The 17,364-nt window shown below is 33.5% G+C and overlaps 1 protein-coding gene across 2 annotated transcripts; it reads right to left on the bottom strand.

Annotated features, from left to right (window-relative positions):
- Positions 1-3,977: 3,977 nt before the first annotated feature.
- Positions 3,978-15,802, bottom strand: LOC138932517 (uncharacterized). Of its 2 annotated transcripts, none has more exons than XM_070294429.1 (6): positions 15,737-15,802; positions 14,698-14,730; positions 14,301-14,452; positions 12,874-13,080; positions 12,345-12,722; positions 3,978-4,042 (listed from the first exon to the last, which is right to left on the bottom strand). In XM_070294429.1, the coding sequence occupies exons 3-6, from the start codon at positions 14,403-14,405 to the stop codon at positions 4,031-4,033; spliced, it is 702 nt and encodes a 233-aa protein (XP_070150530.1). In that variant the 5' UTR covers positions 14,406-14,452; positions 14,698-14,730; positions 15,737-15,802; the 3' UTR covers positions 3,978-4,030. The 2 variants fall into 2 exon arrangements, with proteins under 2 accessions (XP_070150530.1, XP_070150529.1); XM_070294428.1 differs by lacking the exon at positions 3,978-4,042 and adding an exon at positions 6,633-7,043.
- Between the last annotated feature and the right edge of the window lie 1,562 nt (positions 15,803-17,364).

Genomic DNA, 17,364 nt, shown 5'->3' with positions numbered 1-17,364 from the left:
GACCGTACCGAGTTTGAATATAAACGAAACTGGACCAAGTTTCAGCCGTGATGCTGTGCTAGGTGTATGAGAAATTATGTCACATAGAGCAAGAGAAAGTCTAAACTACACATAATACGAGATATCAAGCCCCTTCCATTATGAGATATATCTGTGCATTAGCTAATTATATCTTAAAACAGAAATTTAGATGATTGTCGACATCGCGTGCATCGCTGATGAATATTAGTGCAACTCGATACAATGTAATGCATTATACAGATGCATAAAACAAAGTTTTGTCTAACAACTCTTTTCTTTGACATAAGATGCTGATGATAATGTTGCTATGAAAGAAAATAAATCTTTTATCTCGCTAAAAAGATAAAAACCTGATGTTTTATCTATTATACATATCTCTTGATAATTCTTCACATATCAAAAACACTCCAATGTTTTTTTGCAAAAAACAGATTTCAATATTAATTAAAAATACTAAAAGTATCAACAAAATATAATACGATGGAATATTGCAATATTTAATGCATATTAAATAGTGTGTGTATAGACTTTATAGTAAAAGAAAAAGAAACAGCACTACTGTCACAAGAGAGAGAGATATATTTTTTACATACAATTATTATTTATTATATTTTACATGCAATTTACATAAATTTTTTGCAAAAATAAAATTTATGATGGAAACGTGAATCAAATCTATCTTATACACATATATATTGAAAAAAATACTTTTATAATATAATATATTAGAATATAAAAGATAGTCTCTTTAATCTTTCTGAGCGATTTAGAATATCTTGCACATTTAGATATATGTCACGGTTTATAATTTAATAGAGAAAAATGCAGGATGTTGTACAACATAAATTGCAAGCTTAAGGGAGGTTTTTACCTTGTTAGCCTTGAAAAATAGGCAATTTTTCGAAATTTTTAGGAAAGAAACTAATAAAGATAGAATGGTAAACTTTGGTATCCACAAAAATATATCTTTATTGAATAAAAAAAAATCGTCATGTTATTGGGAGCTGTAGAAGGAGGGGGGCAAGCAGTTCGGTGAGATGAGCAGACGGTGGAATTTTCAGAGCCTCCAAAAATTATTCGAAACAAAAAAATCGACCAATTTTATAATCTGTAGATGTTTGCGCATAAAGTAGACTACAATAAAAAATATATAAAAAATTTCAAGTGAGTTATGATTATTCAAAGAAAGAATAACATTTTTTCTACAAAGAATGACCTTTGAGTAATCATAACTCACTCAAAAGTTTTTATATTTTTTTTATTCTAGTCTACTTTATGCGCCAACATCTACAGATTATAAAACTAGTCGATTTTTTTGTTTCAGATAATTTTTGGAGGCTCTGGAAATTCCACCGTCTATTCATCTTACCGGGCTGCTTGCCCCTTCCCTCTCCCCCTCCTTCTTTAACTCCAAATAACAAGGCGATTTTCTTTTATTCAATAAAGATATATTTTTGTAGATATGAAATTTTATTATTTTATCTTTATTAATTCCTTTCCTAAAAATTTCAAAAAATTGCCTATTTTTCAATGCTAACAAAATAGAAACTCTCTTTAAAAGATCTGTAATATTAATCAGAAAATTCCATTTTTTTCTGTACGTCATTAAATTTTGCCATCATCAAAGAAATGTTAACGCGTTTTTACAATATTTTCTTGTGGCGCTTCTCTGTTTCTATAAATTGTAATTTTCCGGACCGTTGTAATTACATAATGAGGTAACTCTCTAATAATTACCCGACTATTATCGTTAATTATAATATAATATCGTTGAAGGAGCGTAGCTTATATTAATGAAAGTGAAGTGTTCACTTAAGTAAGTTCACGTAAGCTGTATCGAAAAAAATGTTTCAAACGAAAGTTATAGGGTTCGGAGGAGGCCACATAATAAAAATATGGATTTGACTTTTTCAAGGTGAGGTCAATGTGATCGATGTTTTCTTAAATGGAACCCCCCTTTTTATTGCATATTCTTGTAGCTTATCTTGAGAACTTTTCAAAACACTATAATAAAGTATTTTTTGAATTATTTTATATCTTAATTTGACATATTTTGATATAAAAAAATAAAATATCTCGTGAAATATTTAGTTTTCGATAATCTTATCATAATACTTTTATGTACAGAATAATGAGACAAATCAATTAGTATAAAAAAAAACAAATAATTGTTTTAAAAAATGCATTGTAAATAATTACATACTTTTTCTTAAAAATAATTATTTTTGGAAAAGGTAAGGGAAGGTGGGTGGAAAGGAAGTTTACTGGAGGTAAAGGAGTGGAGAAAGAGAGAGAGAGAGAGAGAGAATGGAATGATAAAAGAAGGATTTAAATGGCATGACAGGATAAAAAATAAAAATTTGTAGTTAGTGTAAAGAATCGTTTATCAATACAAATAGCTCTGAAGGAAACAAAGATCCCAGAGAAGGATCGCGTGCGGTTGGATAAAAGTAGATATTAAGTTAGATTTAAGTTGGATAAAGTGAATATTAAGGGGACTTAGTTGTAAAGAAGGGTATGCATTTTAAGCAATTAGGGGAGTACGTAGAGATTGTTGGGTTTACCTTTTTTTTACTCAGTTTCACTTGCTGAAATCAAAAATCATAGTTAAAATAATTTTCGTATCCAGGAAAAATTTTGAGAGACATTTTAAACAAAAAAAAAGCAATGGTTGATTTTATTATTTTCTCGAGCCATACCAACAAATTTTTCTCATATTTTTATTAAAATCGTGGTTTTTACTTTTGCATTAAATATATAATATTTTATAGTAAAAGCTATTATGTTGGAAGGTGGTTATATAATTAAGAACTCTTTCCTCTTTTGTTAAGTATAATTGAAATATGTTTATGCACACTTTTCATACAAGCCGTCTGATACAATACTTCTATTTCTCTTTGACTCATCGTATTCTATCTTATTGGTCATATCAATGACCGCGAGACGTCTTTCTGAGTCGGTAAGTATGCTGAACTGTTACCAATGCATGAACAATCCTATCATACTATATATTATAGAGCATCTATGAAATGGAATACTATGGATCAGAATAATAGGCCCTACAAATAAATGTTTCTTACATAAGCGACAAGGGGGGGGGGGGGGGGGTTAAGGCGGCAGAAGGCAAACAAACCAAGCATCCATCTTTTGCCTGGCAGCGGCACTGTCGTATCTGTATAGAACATTTACATACTCTTCCAACCCGACAAATAATTATTAGAAAACAATATTTGCGGATCTGAAAAAATATGCGAAATATGAGTGGCCGAATCGGGAATCGAACTCGAGTGTTTCGCTTTCCGGGAAACTGCTCTTACCACTAAGCTATTCATACCTCACACCTTATTCCACTTTAACACTGGTCTAGTTTCCACCGAAGTCGTCAATCCGATTCTGTTTCGGTGCGCATCGAATTTAACGTACTGTTTCCACTGGAAATAGAATAGAAGCGAGAAAGATCGATATTTCAGTAGATCCAACTTAACTTTTGCTTGTGAATGTAAATAAACATAAGCCTTGACAATCTTTTTGTTAATTTTCCGTTTTGATGATTAATACGAACAAACGATAACTGTTACGAACATCGATATATAGATTATATATCGATTATATATTGATGGTTATAAAATAATGAAAAATAAAAGTTGGCACCATTTAGTCTCAACCGTTTCCACCAACTAAATTTCGTGTCAATTCGCTGCCACTCCGACAAAGCTTCGATCGAAATGGGAGTGAAATGAACGCAGTCAGTCGTGTTTCCATCGACTTAAATTTGGTTCTACGCCGCACTAGACGCGAATTAATACTTCGGTAGAAACTAGACCACTATTTATACGACTCCAGAGCGATATTGAAATCTTACTTAATGGATGAAGTGCTGACTGCCACGGAGACACGACATGCCCAGCACGTCTCCAGAATGTAAGCCCAGATACTAGGGCTGATTGGTTGCTCACGAAAAAATGTGAAGCCTCTATGGATGATCCGAGTAGCCCATCCTAAACTATGCCTAAGCATGTTCCTGTAACAAAGATTACGGATTTGATTTTGAAGTCGTATAGTCGTAGCTAATTATATGCGTTTATATGTTTTAAAAGAAATATATAGATTTGTAATTCATACATTTTTTTTTTTTTAGATACCTCTTTTCGTACTTGAAATAACCGAGCGTGTGTACTTTTTAGCCCGCCCTCGTAGTATCAATTCAAAAGACACTTTAAATGTTAATGATATAAAATTAAAAAAAATAATACGTTGTATATTAATTATGGTTAAGAGCTATATTTAGTGTAGAAAAGACAAATGTTACTGAAAATGTGTTAAATAGTAACAAAATGTTTCAAAAATGAATGTATCAGTTTTGTAATTTTGTTTAAAATATTATATTATCATAGTTCCAACTATAAACGATCTTTTTGTAAGTGAATGATTTTGGATTGCAATATCTAACGAATAGATTTCACCTAGTTCACTATAAATATCTATGAATTTAGATACTTTTAATTATATCAAAAAAGAAGAAATTTAATTATATCAATAGAATTTAGAAAAATACTTAGAAAAATGTTTTAATTTTAATATCCTAATTCTATGCAATGAGAAAGATATATGGGCTTAATACAATAGTTTGATAACAAATTTTTAGGGATCTTCGTGAGTATTAACTAAAATCAATATCCAGATTCTCTCATATTTATTATTCATGTTTAATACGCTGAGGAATGGGGGGAGGAAGGAGGAGGAATAGTTGACAATGATAAAGACGAAACAATTATTTCCACTTTGAGTATTTGAAAAAAAAAAATCTTCGTATTGTATGAGATATATGCATATATGCAATACTCTTTATTTCTCTCCTTTTCCGCCACTATAAAAAAACAAGCCCTCTAAAATAAAAAAAGAAAGAACTCTAATTTATTCTTTAATACAAATAAAAACCATAATTTTAATAAAAACACGATAAAAGAAATTTGCTGAGATGTCTCGAGAAAATGATAAAATCAACCGTTGCTTTTTTCTATTTACAATATGTCTAAATTTTTCCTGAATACCAAGACTATTTTGACTATGATTTTTGATTTCAGCAAGTGAAACTGAGTGAAAAAAGGATGATCTCAATGATCCCTGTGTGCTCCCTAAACTGCGTATCTTCCTTATATGTTGTGTTGAGGAGATGTGCGCGCGCGCGTGTGTGTGTGTGTGTGTGTGTGTGTGTGTACGGTAATATTAAGTCCAGTTCTAAGGTATCTTTTTGTATTTTTTTTTATTATACATATATGTTGAAATGGTTACTCCTTTGTAACTCTAGTGCCAATTTCACCAAGTCCGGTTAAATGAACCGACGGTTAAAATTAATAAGGTGGTTAACAGAAATAAAATAAATGCGATGATTTCCCTTCACCTTTATTTTCTGTTGGCGACCCTGCTAATTTTAATCGGTTCATCTAACCGGACTTGGTGAAATTGGCCCTTAGAGAAACAAATATAAGAAATCTATCTAATAAAATATATACATGAATAGAAGTGTTACATCGCAATTAGTATAAATTAAAATAAGATGATATTGCTCGACAAAAACATTCGCGTTTCTTAATATTACTTGATTCTCCCTCCCCCTCCCCTTTCCATTCTCTTTCTCTCTTTCTCTCTCTCTCTCTCTCTCTCTCTCTCTCTCTCTCTCTCTTCGTTTTATTATATAATTCTCTTTACAATCTTTTATTTTGCGAAATAGATAATAGCCAAACAAAGATGGACATATGTTACAAATTATGTTTGTCAACTTATAATCGCCATAACTTGCTTACGACAGCAGTTGATCAAATAATTGACAAATTATAACAGCTTAATTTACTCATGATTGCACGGATTCTTTTTACATATACCATATAGCTCGCATGGTAATAAGCGCTTTTTCTATGTTCGTGTCGTATGGGAGAAAATCGACGCAGCATCGTTCAATGATCGCAATTTTACAATATGTCGTAATTCAAATCGGTTGCTTCATTAAAGGAGTAACATACAGACAAACACATTGATATAGATTACATTGCACTGCATGTAAAAATCTAAATAGATAGTACACAGTGCCGTGAAGTTGCGAAATCACTTGTTGAGTTGGAAATAACATCATGACGCGATTAATCAAACGCCGTTGCCATATGTCTTTGCAAATTACATATCGTAGAAAATAAGATCTAGCGATTTGCTCATGCAAAACGTTTACACATAAAGAGAAAGAGAAATTTGCGAGAGAAATAAAGCATCTACATCAAAGATGTATTACGGATAACCCACAAGATTCAAAGATATTCTTTCTGTTTGTATATAATTGATCTTTGAATAATGTTATAAAATCTCATCAATTAATGAATATGTAGAGATGATAAGTCATGTACAATGTATATATCAATCGCACGCACAGATAAGCAAGCGCACGAGATAACTCGTATCATACTGTAATATTTATTATATTGCTTTATGGATAGATTGTTAATTAGTATAGAGTAAATTGTTTCAATTAATTTTTATACATTTTTATATTCTAAAAATCTGTGCTTACTAAGCATAGAGTCAATTTGATGTTCAGTAATTGTTTTAGATAAATTCAAAGAGTTGTACTTTAATTATAATTTTAAATTTTATGTATTTATATCTCTTAATTTGGTTCAAATTTATGATTTAAAACTCACGTTTTTTTTTGCTTTTGAAATAATGGATACATATAGATATGAAACGAAGGCCAATGAGCCAGATTAGCTTAACATTTGGTTTCAATATCGACAAATTTTTCTTTCCTTCCGTGACAAGAAAACCTAGTTTACGATATACTTGCGACTGTAGCCAGAATTATGAGAATTGGCGATATTCGAGCTGACTTTATGGTAAAATATTGGTGATAGTTTCGAATCCTGGTACTTCCGGATTTGGCTATATTGTTGATTCATGTTGCTACTTTTTGAATTCACGTGCCTCGACGATCGTTTATGAAATTCATTGAGAAATCCTTGATAATCCTCTATAATCTAGTAAACAATGTGTCACTAGTTTATTAATAATACGCAACAATTGCTGATACGCACACACATTATGTACACATTATATATTATATGTACAATATATATACCAGATATTTTAGGGCCCCTGTTATAAACTTTAAGAAGGGTGATACAACTCAATGAAAATATCGTTTTTTATTAAACAATCCCTGTCCTCCGACCTTAAGGAGCTACGTGTTCTGGAATCCTGGCACCTGCCGATAGGCAACCTAACGGTGAAGGGCACAGACTTGGGCAGTTTAATCAGTTCTTTCCTGTCAACGAGGAGTGGAGGTGATTACACAGTACTTTTGACATGTCTCCAGAGATAAAAATCAAGAGGGTTGAGGAAAACGTGCAGGCCATGCAACAGGTCCCCCTCTCCCTATCATTTAAGGACGCCTCAGAGAACAGCAGTTGCTGAATAAAAAACGATGTTTTTACTGAGTCTTATCATCTTTCAAAGTTTGTAACAAGAGTCCTGAAACATTCTGTATATGCAGGTCCAACCAAAAATGGCCACCGCCTTTTATCTTTTGAACTAAAAGAGATAGACCATAACATATATATATATATCAAATTAAATGGTTCAAATCGGACTCTATTGCATAAAGTTGCTTTCAAAAGCTATCTATATTAACAAACAGAGAGGTATGCATAATTTTTTATAATAATGTGAATATTTCGATGTGATAAAAGTTGTAGCACTGTTTGAAATGAATACAACAATTTATGATAAAATGTAAATATTTTATATATTATACGTGTTTTATCAACTGGAAATATCGCGGGCGACGTCTACTTTTTCATTTTTGGCCCTGCGATACGACCAACTTTGAATTAAATATTATGATCAAATGACAGCATGATATATGTCAATCTCTAATGCACGAGATGGGTTTATCACCTTTAACTAAGAGCGGTCACGTCCCATATTTGTGAGATGGCTCAAGGTAACTGGACTTCGTATGGAACCAAACTCTTGCTTATGGCTCCTTGTGCCACACCCCGGAAAACTGCATTGACCTGCAGGCTAAACTAAGCAAGGGTAGCCAGATATGGTGAAACCTGGTGGTGGGCAGCAGCTCCACCAGTATTGTACTAGGGCAGAGGAAGAAGCTTCACGGAATGGCCTAGATATAAAAAGTCTCAAGCGCGACTAGAACAGTCTAAACGGTTGAGGTGCTGCGGTGCAGAAAGGCAGGGGAATCTACTGCACTACTAATCCCATGAACACTATGAATTTGTTGACCAAAGGAGGTAGTATGTCTGGCGATCCGACTGACGATCGGCGCTGTCCCACGTCCGGGGTGGACAGTGGGAAATTGGCTATCGGGCATGTGGATGTGGACCGCTGGGCATCACATGCGAAATGTGCGACCAAAGCGCGCAATGTATATAGAGGGCGAATCGTGTCCCGAATGGCGACCTGGAATGTGCGAGGACTTTTACAAGTAGGAAAGGTGGAGATAGTGAAGAGGGAGCTGTCAAGATGTGGGGTGAGAGTTGCAGGGATCTCTGAGACACACTGGCGTGGTAAGGGTCATTTTCGGAGTGATAACTACACAATCTTTTCTGGCCCAGACGGCGCAAGTCGCAATGGAGTAGCATTTATAATTTCCAATACAATAGTTAGTTCCGTTCTTGGCTACAACGCGGCCAGCGATCGCATAATTTCCTTAGGCATCAAGGCAGCACCGTGTACGCTGAATCTCATCCAAGTGTACGCACCGACATCCGAGGACGAACTAGACAACTTCTACAATTCTCTGCAGACTGTCATAGACGAGATACCTAGTCGAGAAATCACTATAATCATGGGCGATTAGAATGCTAAAGTGGGACGCACTGACCTTGGTTCCCACATTCGAAATGTAGTTGGAAAATGCGGAATCGGGGACCAGAACGAGAGAGGTGAAAGACTCATTCAGTTTTGCATTGACAACAACTTTACGATAGCAAACACAGTCTTCCAACAACACATAAAAAAGATGTATGCATGGCGTTCGCCAGACATGCGTACCAAAAACCGAATTGACTACATTTTAATCTGCAGTCGGTGAAGATCGACCATACGTTCGACGAAGACTCTCCCGGGAGCCGACTGTGGTACAGATCACAGGTTATTGACATGTAAGCTCCAGGTAAAGACAAAGGTCTGCAGAAGAGCTGCAAGAGGAGAGATTACCATCGATTGCTGACCGGGAAGCTTTCGCGGTTAGACTGGATGAGAAAATTACATCAATGAGTATGGAAGGGCTATCCACGTCGGCGGACTTGTGAACCTGTTTCAGAGATGCGACCACGGCCGCCTTATTGGAAACACAACGAACGAAGGAAGACGAAAAAAACCGAGTGTGGATCTCCACCAACACCTTCCGGTTGACAGATGTGCCATGTGGCCCAGGGACTGGACTACCTCAATGATAATTCCACTCCACAAGAAGGGTCCAACGAACAGGTGCGAGAACTATCGCCTAATAGCGCTCATTACGCATGCCAGCAAAATCATACTCTATGTCATACATGATCGGCTGCAGACGTTTACGAACCAACAGATAGCTCCAAAACAGGCCGGTTTCGTCACTGGAAGGGGCACACGAGAGCAAATTTTGAACTTGCGACAATTGATCGAAAAGGCCCGAGAGCACTACGTGCCGATGTTCTTGTGCTTCATAGATTACGAGAAAGCATTCGACAACGTTAAATGGCACCTACTGTAGTCGATTTTAGGGGAGATGGGCGTTCCGCCTCACCTCATCCATCTGATAGAAAACCTGTACGAAAACAATACAGCCATTATAAGACTTGACAATAACATCTCAGGTGAGAGCCCGGTCAAGAAAGGGGTGAGACAGGGCTGCATACTGTCACCCTTGCTATATAACATCTATAGCGAGCACATAATGAGACAGGTGTTGGAGGACTGGGGTGGTGGCGTAGTTGTGGGTGGAGAAAGAATATCAAACCTCAGATATGCGGATGATACGTTGCTAATTGCCAAGAGCAAAAAGGAGCTTGTCACATTTGTGGACAAACTCAGGGATCTTAGTCTGAGGTACGGCCTACGTCTAAACAATGCCAAAACAAAAGTAATGATAATCGATCGGGAACATGACAATCTCCCAGATACCCTGCATATCGGTGGATTCGAGGTGGTGAGTAAGTTCGTATTTCTGGGGGCGATGGTGGATAACCAAGGGGACTGCGGGACAGAAATCCGTAGGTGCATCCAGCTGGAAACAACGGCTATGTCCCAGTTAACCAAGGTATGGAAGAGCCACAACATCACGCACCGCACTAAGGTCAATCTGGTTGGAGCGCTGGTTTTTTCGGTCTTCAATTACGCATCCGAGACATGGACATTGCGGGCAGCCGACAGACGACGTGTAGACGCATTTGAGATGTGGTGTTGGCGAAGGATGCTCTGCATTCCATGGACGGCAAAAAGAACAAACGCATCGATTCTAGCTGAGATAGACCTTCCCCAGAGATTATCCAGCTCCGTGTACGGCCGAATTCTGAAGTTTTTCGGACACCTGATAGCCCAAGGTAAGCCGGAGGGGAAACAAAGAAGAGGACGCTTACCGACCCGGTGGATCGACACCGTGAAGCAACTTCTTAATACAAGTATGGAAGAGGCAACAAGGACCACAGCCAGTCGGGACAAATGGCGGGACACTGTGAGGGAGCCCATCAGTGGATTGAAAAGACAACAAACATAGTCACCACACATCTGTCAAGATGTCAAGGACTGAGATGATGAATGCACGAGCCAGAAGTTGACTATAACGCAAGGCAGAAAGTGAAAAAGTAGACGACGCCCGCGATATTTCAATAAATTTCGATAAAACTTGTATAATATGTAAAATATTTACATTATATTATACATCATTGTATTCGTTTCAAACAGTGCTATAACTTTTATCATATCAAAATATTCACATTATTATAAAAAAATTATCCATACCTCTTCGTTCGTTAACACAGATAGCTTTTGAAAGCAACCATTATGCTCATGATAGAGTTTAGTTTGAACCATTTAATTTGATATACATATATTTGTTAGATCTATTTCTTTTAGTTTAAAAGATAAAAGGGAGTGGCCATTTTTGGTGAGACACCCTGTATACACACACACACACGCGCGCGCGCAGGGTGTCTCACTAAAAATTGCCACTCAAACTAAACTATATATATATAGACACACACACACACGCACGCACGCACGCACACATATATATACTAGGTAGCCCATTTTAATCCATCCAGTCGAATATCTCAAAAACCAAGCCCGGAAGAGAAAAATGTTTCAAACAAAAGTTGTGTGGCTTCAAGGGGGCCATAAGACGGTGACAATGATTTGACCTTGGAAAATCATTTGAAGGTCATGTGAAAGTCAACTTTAATTTCTTAAATGGAACCCCTATTTTTTATTGCATATTCTTATAGCTTATGTCGAGAGCTTTCTAAAACACTATAATAAAGTACTTTTTTATTAAGTACTTTTTGAGTTATTTTGTATTTTAATCTGACATATTTTGATATAAAAAATTAAATATCTTGTAAAATATTCAGTTTTCGATAATCTTATCGTAATACTTTCATGTACAGAATAATGATACAAATCAATTAGTATAAAAAATAATTGTTTTTAAGAAAATTATTTACAATGTACTTTTTTAAACAATTATTATTTGTTTTTTTTTTGTACTGATTGATTTGTCTCATTATTCTGTACATAAAAGTATTACGATAAAATTATCGAAAATTAAATATTTTACAAGATATTTAATTTTTTATATCAAAATATGTCAGATTAAAATATAAAATAACTCAAAAAATACTTAATAAAAAAGTACTTTATTACAGTGTTTTGGAAAGCTCTCGAGGTAAGCTATAAGAATATGTAATAAAAAATAGGAGATTCCATTTAAGAAATTAAAGGTGTCCTTGACTTGCCCTTAACGATGCCATCCAAGGTCAAACTAATGACAGCATTTTATGTTCCTCTCAAAACCATACAATTTTTGTTTAAAACATTTTTCTCTAAAATGCTTAATTTTTTAAGGAAAAGGGGCGTACTGGTGGTCTAGAACACCCTGTATATGTATGTATATAAATACATATATACACGTATATATATGTATGTATATAAATTTTACATCTATATTAAAACTATATTAAAACGTTAAATTTGACTCACACACACAGGATCGATACTTTTTTTATAGAAGATAAGATAGTAATACGATAAAAATAGCTATTAGTATAATATAAGACATTTACCTGATGTGAATTGAAGAGCGCGATGTTATTAACAAAGTAATCATCAAATGGTTCATATATGGTGTCCCAATCATATCCCATTCTCCATTTTGATAAATCAAATAAATCCTTATCAGCCGGCAATATTAAAGGTGTTACAATAGGCTTATAAATGCCTGGTTTGACGGGTGGTACAATCGGTACAAATTGTCTATAATTCGAATAAATCTGTGGCTTTGGATAACTTCGGAGTTTAATGTTTTCGAAATTGTTCGACGTTTCGTAATTTGAGTGCATAAACGGTTTTCGTATAATGTAAGTTGTATCGACTGTTTTCGGATGATTATAGTGAGGTCGACCTTCCGGCGGTACATATCGACCGTCTGATGTTAGATAGACCTTGATTAGATTAGAATCAATAAATCATTAGCTATAAAAAGTATGTGTGAAATTTACATTAAAGTTTAATAAAATAATTAGAGGTAATAATTCAAAGTATTTGAAAGAAACAAATGTCATTCTATAATTAATAATGTATATATAAACATGCCTTAATTACTTCCGGCGTTCTTTGATCAAAATGAGGATGTTTATGAACATGCCGAGCATCTAAGATGATACCATCAGGTACAGTAATACCTTCTTTGTTCAATCGATTCAATGCCAAGCGATCCGGTTTGAAAGCTTCCTCTGGAATTTTACCACCTAATGCTGGTAGCACTTGCTCTCGAAAAATCTGCCGCTTTTGCTGCAACGACTATTTTTATCAATTAAACACAAAATTTGCTAATTGTAACCCCGATCATAATATCCCAGTCAGCCAGGTCTGTTCTAACAGATATTGCCAAGTGCTTGCTACAAATTATTGTCAGCAAAAAGGCTACAAATTTGGTACAAGAGTTGTTATTACCGATTAAGCTGGCAGATTGCCGGCAAGAATCAAGCAAAGCTTGCTAACATAACTACACAGCAAATTGGCGGCAGAAACCGAGCAAAGCTTGCTGACATGACTGACATCAAATTGTCGGCAAAAACTGAGCAGGATCTAGAGTGCGCAATCTGATGGCAAATTGGCAGCAAAAACCGAACAAAATCTGCAGCTTATTACAAAGTATTATAAAATAATTCAGTCGCTTATCGCTATGCGGCGCGTTATTCATTATCTATACCCGTATTCAAATTCTTGTTATGAGTGTATATAAAGCCTACAAAATGCTAATAATATTATAATATATATATTTCTATCAGTTCAATTTTTGACACAATTCTTATACAGGAAATTCAGATATTGAATTGATTTTTTGCAAATCGGACAGAAATTGTTCGATTTTCACTTATTCAAACAATTTCTGTCCAAAAAGATCTTTAATTTTATAAATTAAGTTATTTGAATTTACCTATATGTTTTAACATATTAATATATGATTTTATATAATGTCTAATTATCTAATGGTCATTTTATGACCAAAACTTATCATCATTTTGTTACTTAGGGTTAAGGCTTTAAATCTATTTAAATTTATACGTTTATATGAATGGCCAAAAGCTGCAGAATTTGTACGGTTTTTGCTGACAATCTGCTATCAGATTGTCTTGCGCAGATCTTGCTCGATTTTTGCCATCAATTTGACGTCAAATCATGTCAAGCTTTGCTCGGTTTTTGCCGTCAATTTGCTGTCAGGTTATGTCAACAAGCTTTGTCACCAAAACAAAAGCTTAATGCGGACACAGATGGCACTGGATTTGTTACCAAGTTTTGAGCGAATTTGATGCCAATTTGGCAACAATTTGTTATCAAATTGCTTACTGGGATATTTCATATATACATATTTTTGATGATAATATATTGCATATTGCAAATTGCGATATTTATAACAATTGTCGATTATTAATATAACAATAGATTATGCGATATTATAACTTTGGAAAATGTTACATATTAAAAAAAGATTGTTTATAATTATCTAAGTATTTAACCTTTTCTGCTTTAACATGCCCCGACAAAATCGTGATTGCCAATAGCAATCGATACCAATATCCTTGTTTAATTATCATCATAACGATGAACGTTTCATTTGACATCTACAATTATATTGTCACGCACATCCTTTTAATATGACTGTTTCGATCTGTAACATAAAGCATATTTCATAAAAAACATCTTTTCAATCGCAGTATATGGTATATTCGCTCGAATCATCTTAATATTTTTTCTCTTTTCTTCAAAGAATTTTCTAAAAGTTTTGTAAACGATTTTATCATTATTATCATACTAATTATACATATTAAGATTTATATTATATCTGAAAATTGGTGCGCTATAGGAAAATATATATATGTATAGTAGTATATATGTACATAGAGTTATACATACATACAAAATGGCCGAGGCATTTTCATCAGGTCGCTGTAACCATATTTTAGCACACATATAGGTATATCAATGTATCTTTCTATTAGTTGAGAAAGACTCGCGTACATTGCGTAATAGGGATACGCACGACTGATATACAAGCTATAAGCTATAGTAATAGATAGACTCGTACAATATTTTAGTAAATCATGCCTTGATTCTCATAATTGTAACATTTTTTAAATTTATATGAAACTATAATAGCAAGAAATTGCGCAAATCGTTATAACAGAGTATTTAATCTTCCTTTTTTTTTTGGTTTATTAAAAAGATTTATATATATGGCGCGAATTGAACGATTTTATTTAGTAATTAGCATCTATCGTCACAATCACCATTTTCTTTTAGCTTTGTTCTAATTATGTTCTCGAGATAAGCTAGTGCAATCGTCATCTCTCGACTTTCATATAACGGCGAGTAGATAGTTATGAGAAGCACGAAAATGATATTGGGATTATTATTGTTCAATTATTTCTCTATGACCACATTATTTTACAATAGTAAAATAAAGTATGCTATTTGGCAAAAAACTTTCGGATGTAAAGCGTAAGGTATTATTTCAAATTGAATTCTCTTTGTATTTAAATTGAACTTTTTACAAACAGAAAAAAACAATTTGATAACGCTAAATAGTAGATACGTAATTAATATAATAATAAATATTAAAATATATTATTAAAACTTTTTTTAAATAATGTTAAATGCTCTTTAACGCTACGCATTATTTTATAGTTATTGCAGAAATATATTCAACTTTAAAAATAAATATGTAGTAAAATAGTTACCACTAATGAAAGGAATTGAAAGGAGCCATTCTCTTGAAACTAATTTTCGAACAGCAAATAAACAATTTATTATCAATGATGCTATGTTATTATATGGACAAGTTTAATTTCGTCGCATCTGTAATGGTCGAGTGAATTTGTTCGTGCGATCGCATCCTTTCATTCACCTTTCTTTTCATCACAATGAAAGTCCTACGTGATACTTTTATTTGTACCTGGCGCATTTATTTGTAACTCCTCCTTCCTCCGAAAATGTTGACATTATGGAATAGTGTTTCATTTTACATATAATTCAATATAATTCTACATATCGAATTGACGCGTTATTAAATTATCTTTCATAGATTTTGCATATTTGCAATATTTTTTATCAATATTTTTCATCAATATTCTGATCATAGGAATTGATCGGATTGACAAACATTTTATAGATTGCGCACTTTACATAAAAAATTGCCTGCTACGCTGATCGAGAAAAAGACGCTTTTTTATATATGTATAGACTATCTATACATATATTGAGTGTTATTTAAAGACCACCCACTAAGTACATAGCGTTATTCCTTACCAAAAAATGAGCCAAAAAATCTTGAATCATTTTTTTCTATAACAGTTAATAAAAAAGTAATTATTAGCCGGATGCGCGGCTAAAGATCGGCGCTGATTGGCCTAACTTTACTCAATAATTACTCCTTTATTAAGTGTTAAGTTGTGAAAAAAATGATTCAGGACTTTCCGATTCATTTTTTGATAAGGAAAAATTGTATGTAATTATTGTTAATGGACGGTTTTTAAGAGACACCCTGTATATTGTATTCAATAAAAATTTATTATTATTATTATCATTAATATGATATGTAAAACGAGCAAAAATGTATTTAATTTTGTTCTACATGTTGTTAGATTTCTTTGGATATTTTTTAGAATAAAACAAGTAAAGCCTTTAGACTTTAGATGATTATTACATATATATATATTAGAATTATATGTCACCAAATGACGCGCAACCCAAAATTGTGACGTCATTCTGATGAATGCTTAACAATCGCAAGCCTTGCATCTGTCTTACATTACAAAAAAAATTTATTTATAATTATTTTTATTCTACTACTTATTTGTGCTTTACAATCACTATATCGAAGAATTTTTTCTATACAAAAAATGGCTGAAAAGGCTATCGAAGAAAGAAAATCAAGTAAAGCAAAGATCGTTAAAAATATATCTCTCTATTCGTTTTACTCGAATTAATGCATTTAAGAATTCCTAAACGTACCATTTCACGGATGTAAAAAAAGTAAAATTGTGAGATTTTACAACCGTTGCATAAGCATCAATTACTTACATCTTACATAATCAAAGTTTTCAGAGTAGGGGAAAGTAGGATACTTTTTTGGATTTGTTTTCCTATAAAAAATCTGAGAGTAAAAAAAAATTTGCCGACCGTTAGTAGTCTTTAGTGAACTTTAAATTATGAAAAAATAAGGTTAGTTGTTGAAAAAAAAAAAATTTTAGTTACCAAGAATAACAAGATTTTGTGGAGAAGTCAAAGTTTTGTCCTACCGGTAGGATCGAACACGGTATCCATTTGAAAATATGCAAAACATTATGTAATTACAAAATCTAGATTTATTTTAAGCAAAATACAATATAAAGATGTATTCTATTGATAAAAATAAAGATATCCTTTTGTTCGACATTGCTGCAAGATTTCCTTATTTAACTTTTTAACTTTAGGGATCTCAAAAACCTTTTTTTTAGTGGTTTCTTTCTTTGAGCGTTAGTTTTTGTTTCCAGTTGCTTTCTGTAGGGACACAAGATCAAGATAACAAGTTCTTTCTTTTTT

Source organism: Polyergus mexicanus, unplaced genomic scaffold (genome assembly GCF_030449975.1).
Source record: "Polyergus mexicanus isolate NDT 795.1 unplaced genomic scaffold, iyPolMexi1.0 SCAF_4, whole genome shotgun sequence".
Lineage (NCBI taxonomy): Eukaryota > Metazoa > Arthropoda > Insecta > Hymenoptera > Formicidae > Polyergus > Polyergus mexicanus.
Note: the sequence above shows the minus strand (reverse complement) of the source record. Positions and strands in the feature narration are given on the sequence as shown.

Bases quoted from the DNA above. Each gene is read 5' to 3' on its own strand.
- LOC138932517 (XM_070294428.1), bottom strand. From the start codon at position 14,405: ATGTCAAATGAAACGTTCATCGTTATGATGATAATTAAACAAGGATAT. The intron at 12,723-12,873 runs GCATGTTTATAT...AATCTAATCAAG, and splicing joins GAACGCCGGAAGTAATTAAG to GTCTATCTAACATCAGACGG. The intron at 7,044-12,344 runs GTAAATGTCTTA...ATTGTTTACTAG, and splicing joins CGCTCTTCAATTCACATCAG to ATTATAGAGGATTATCAAGG.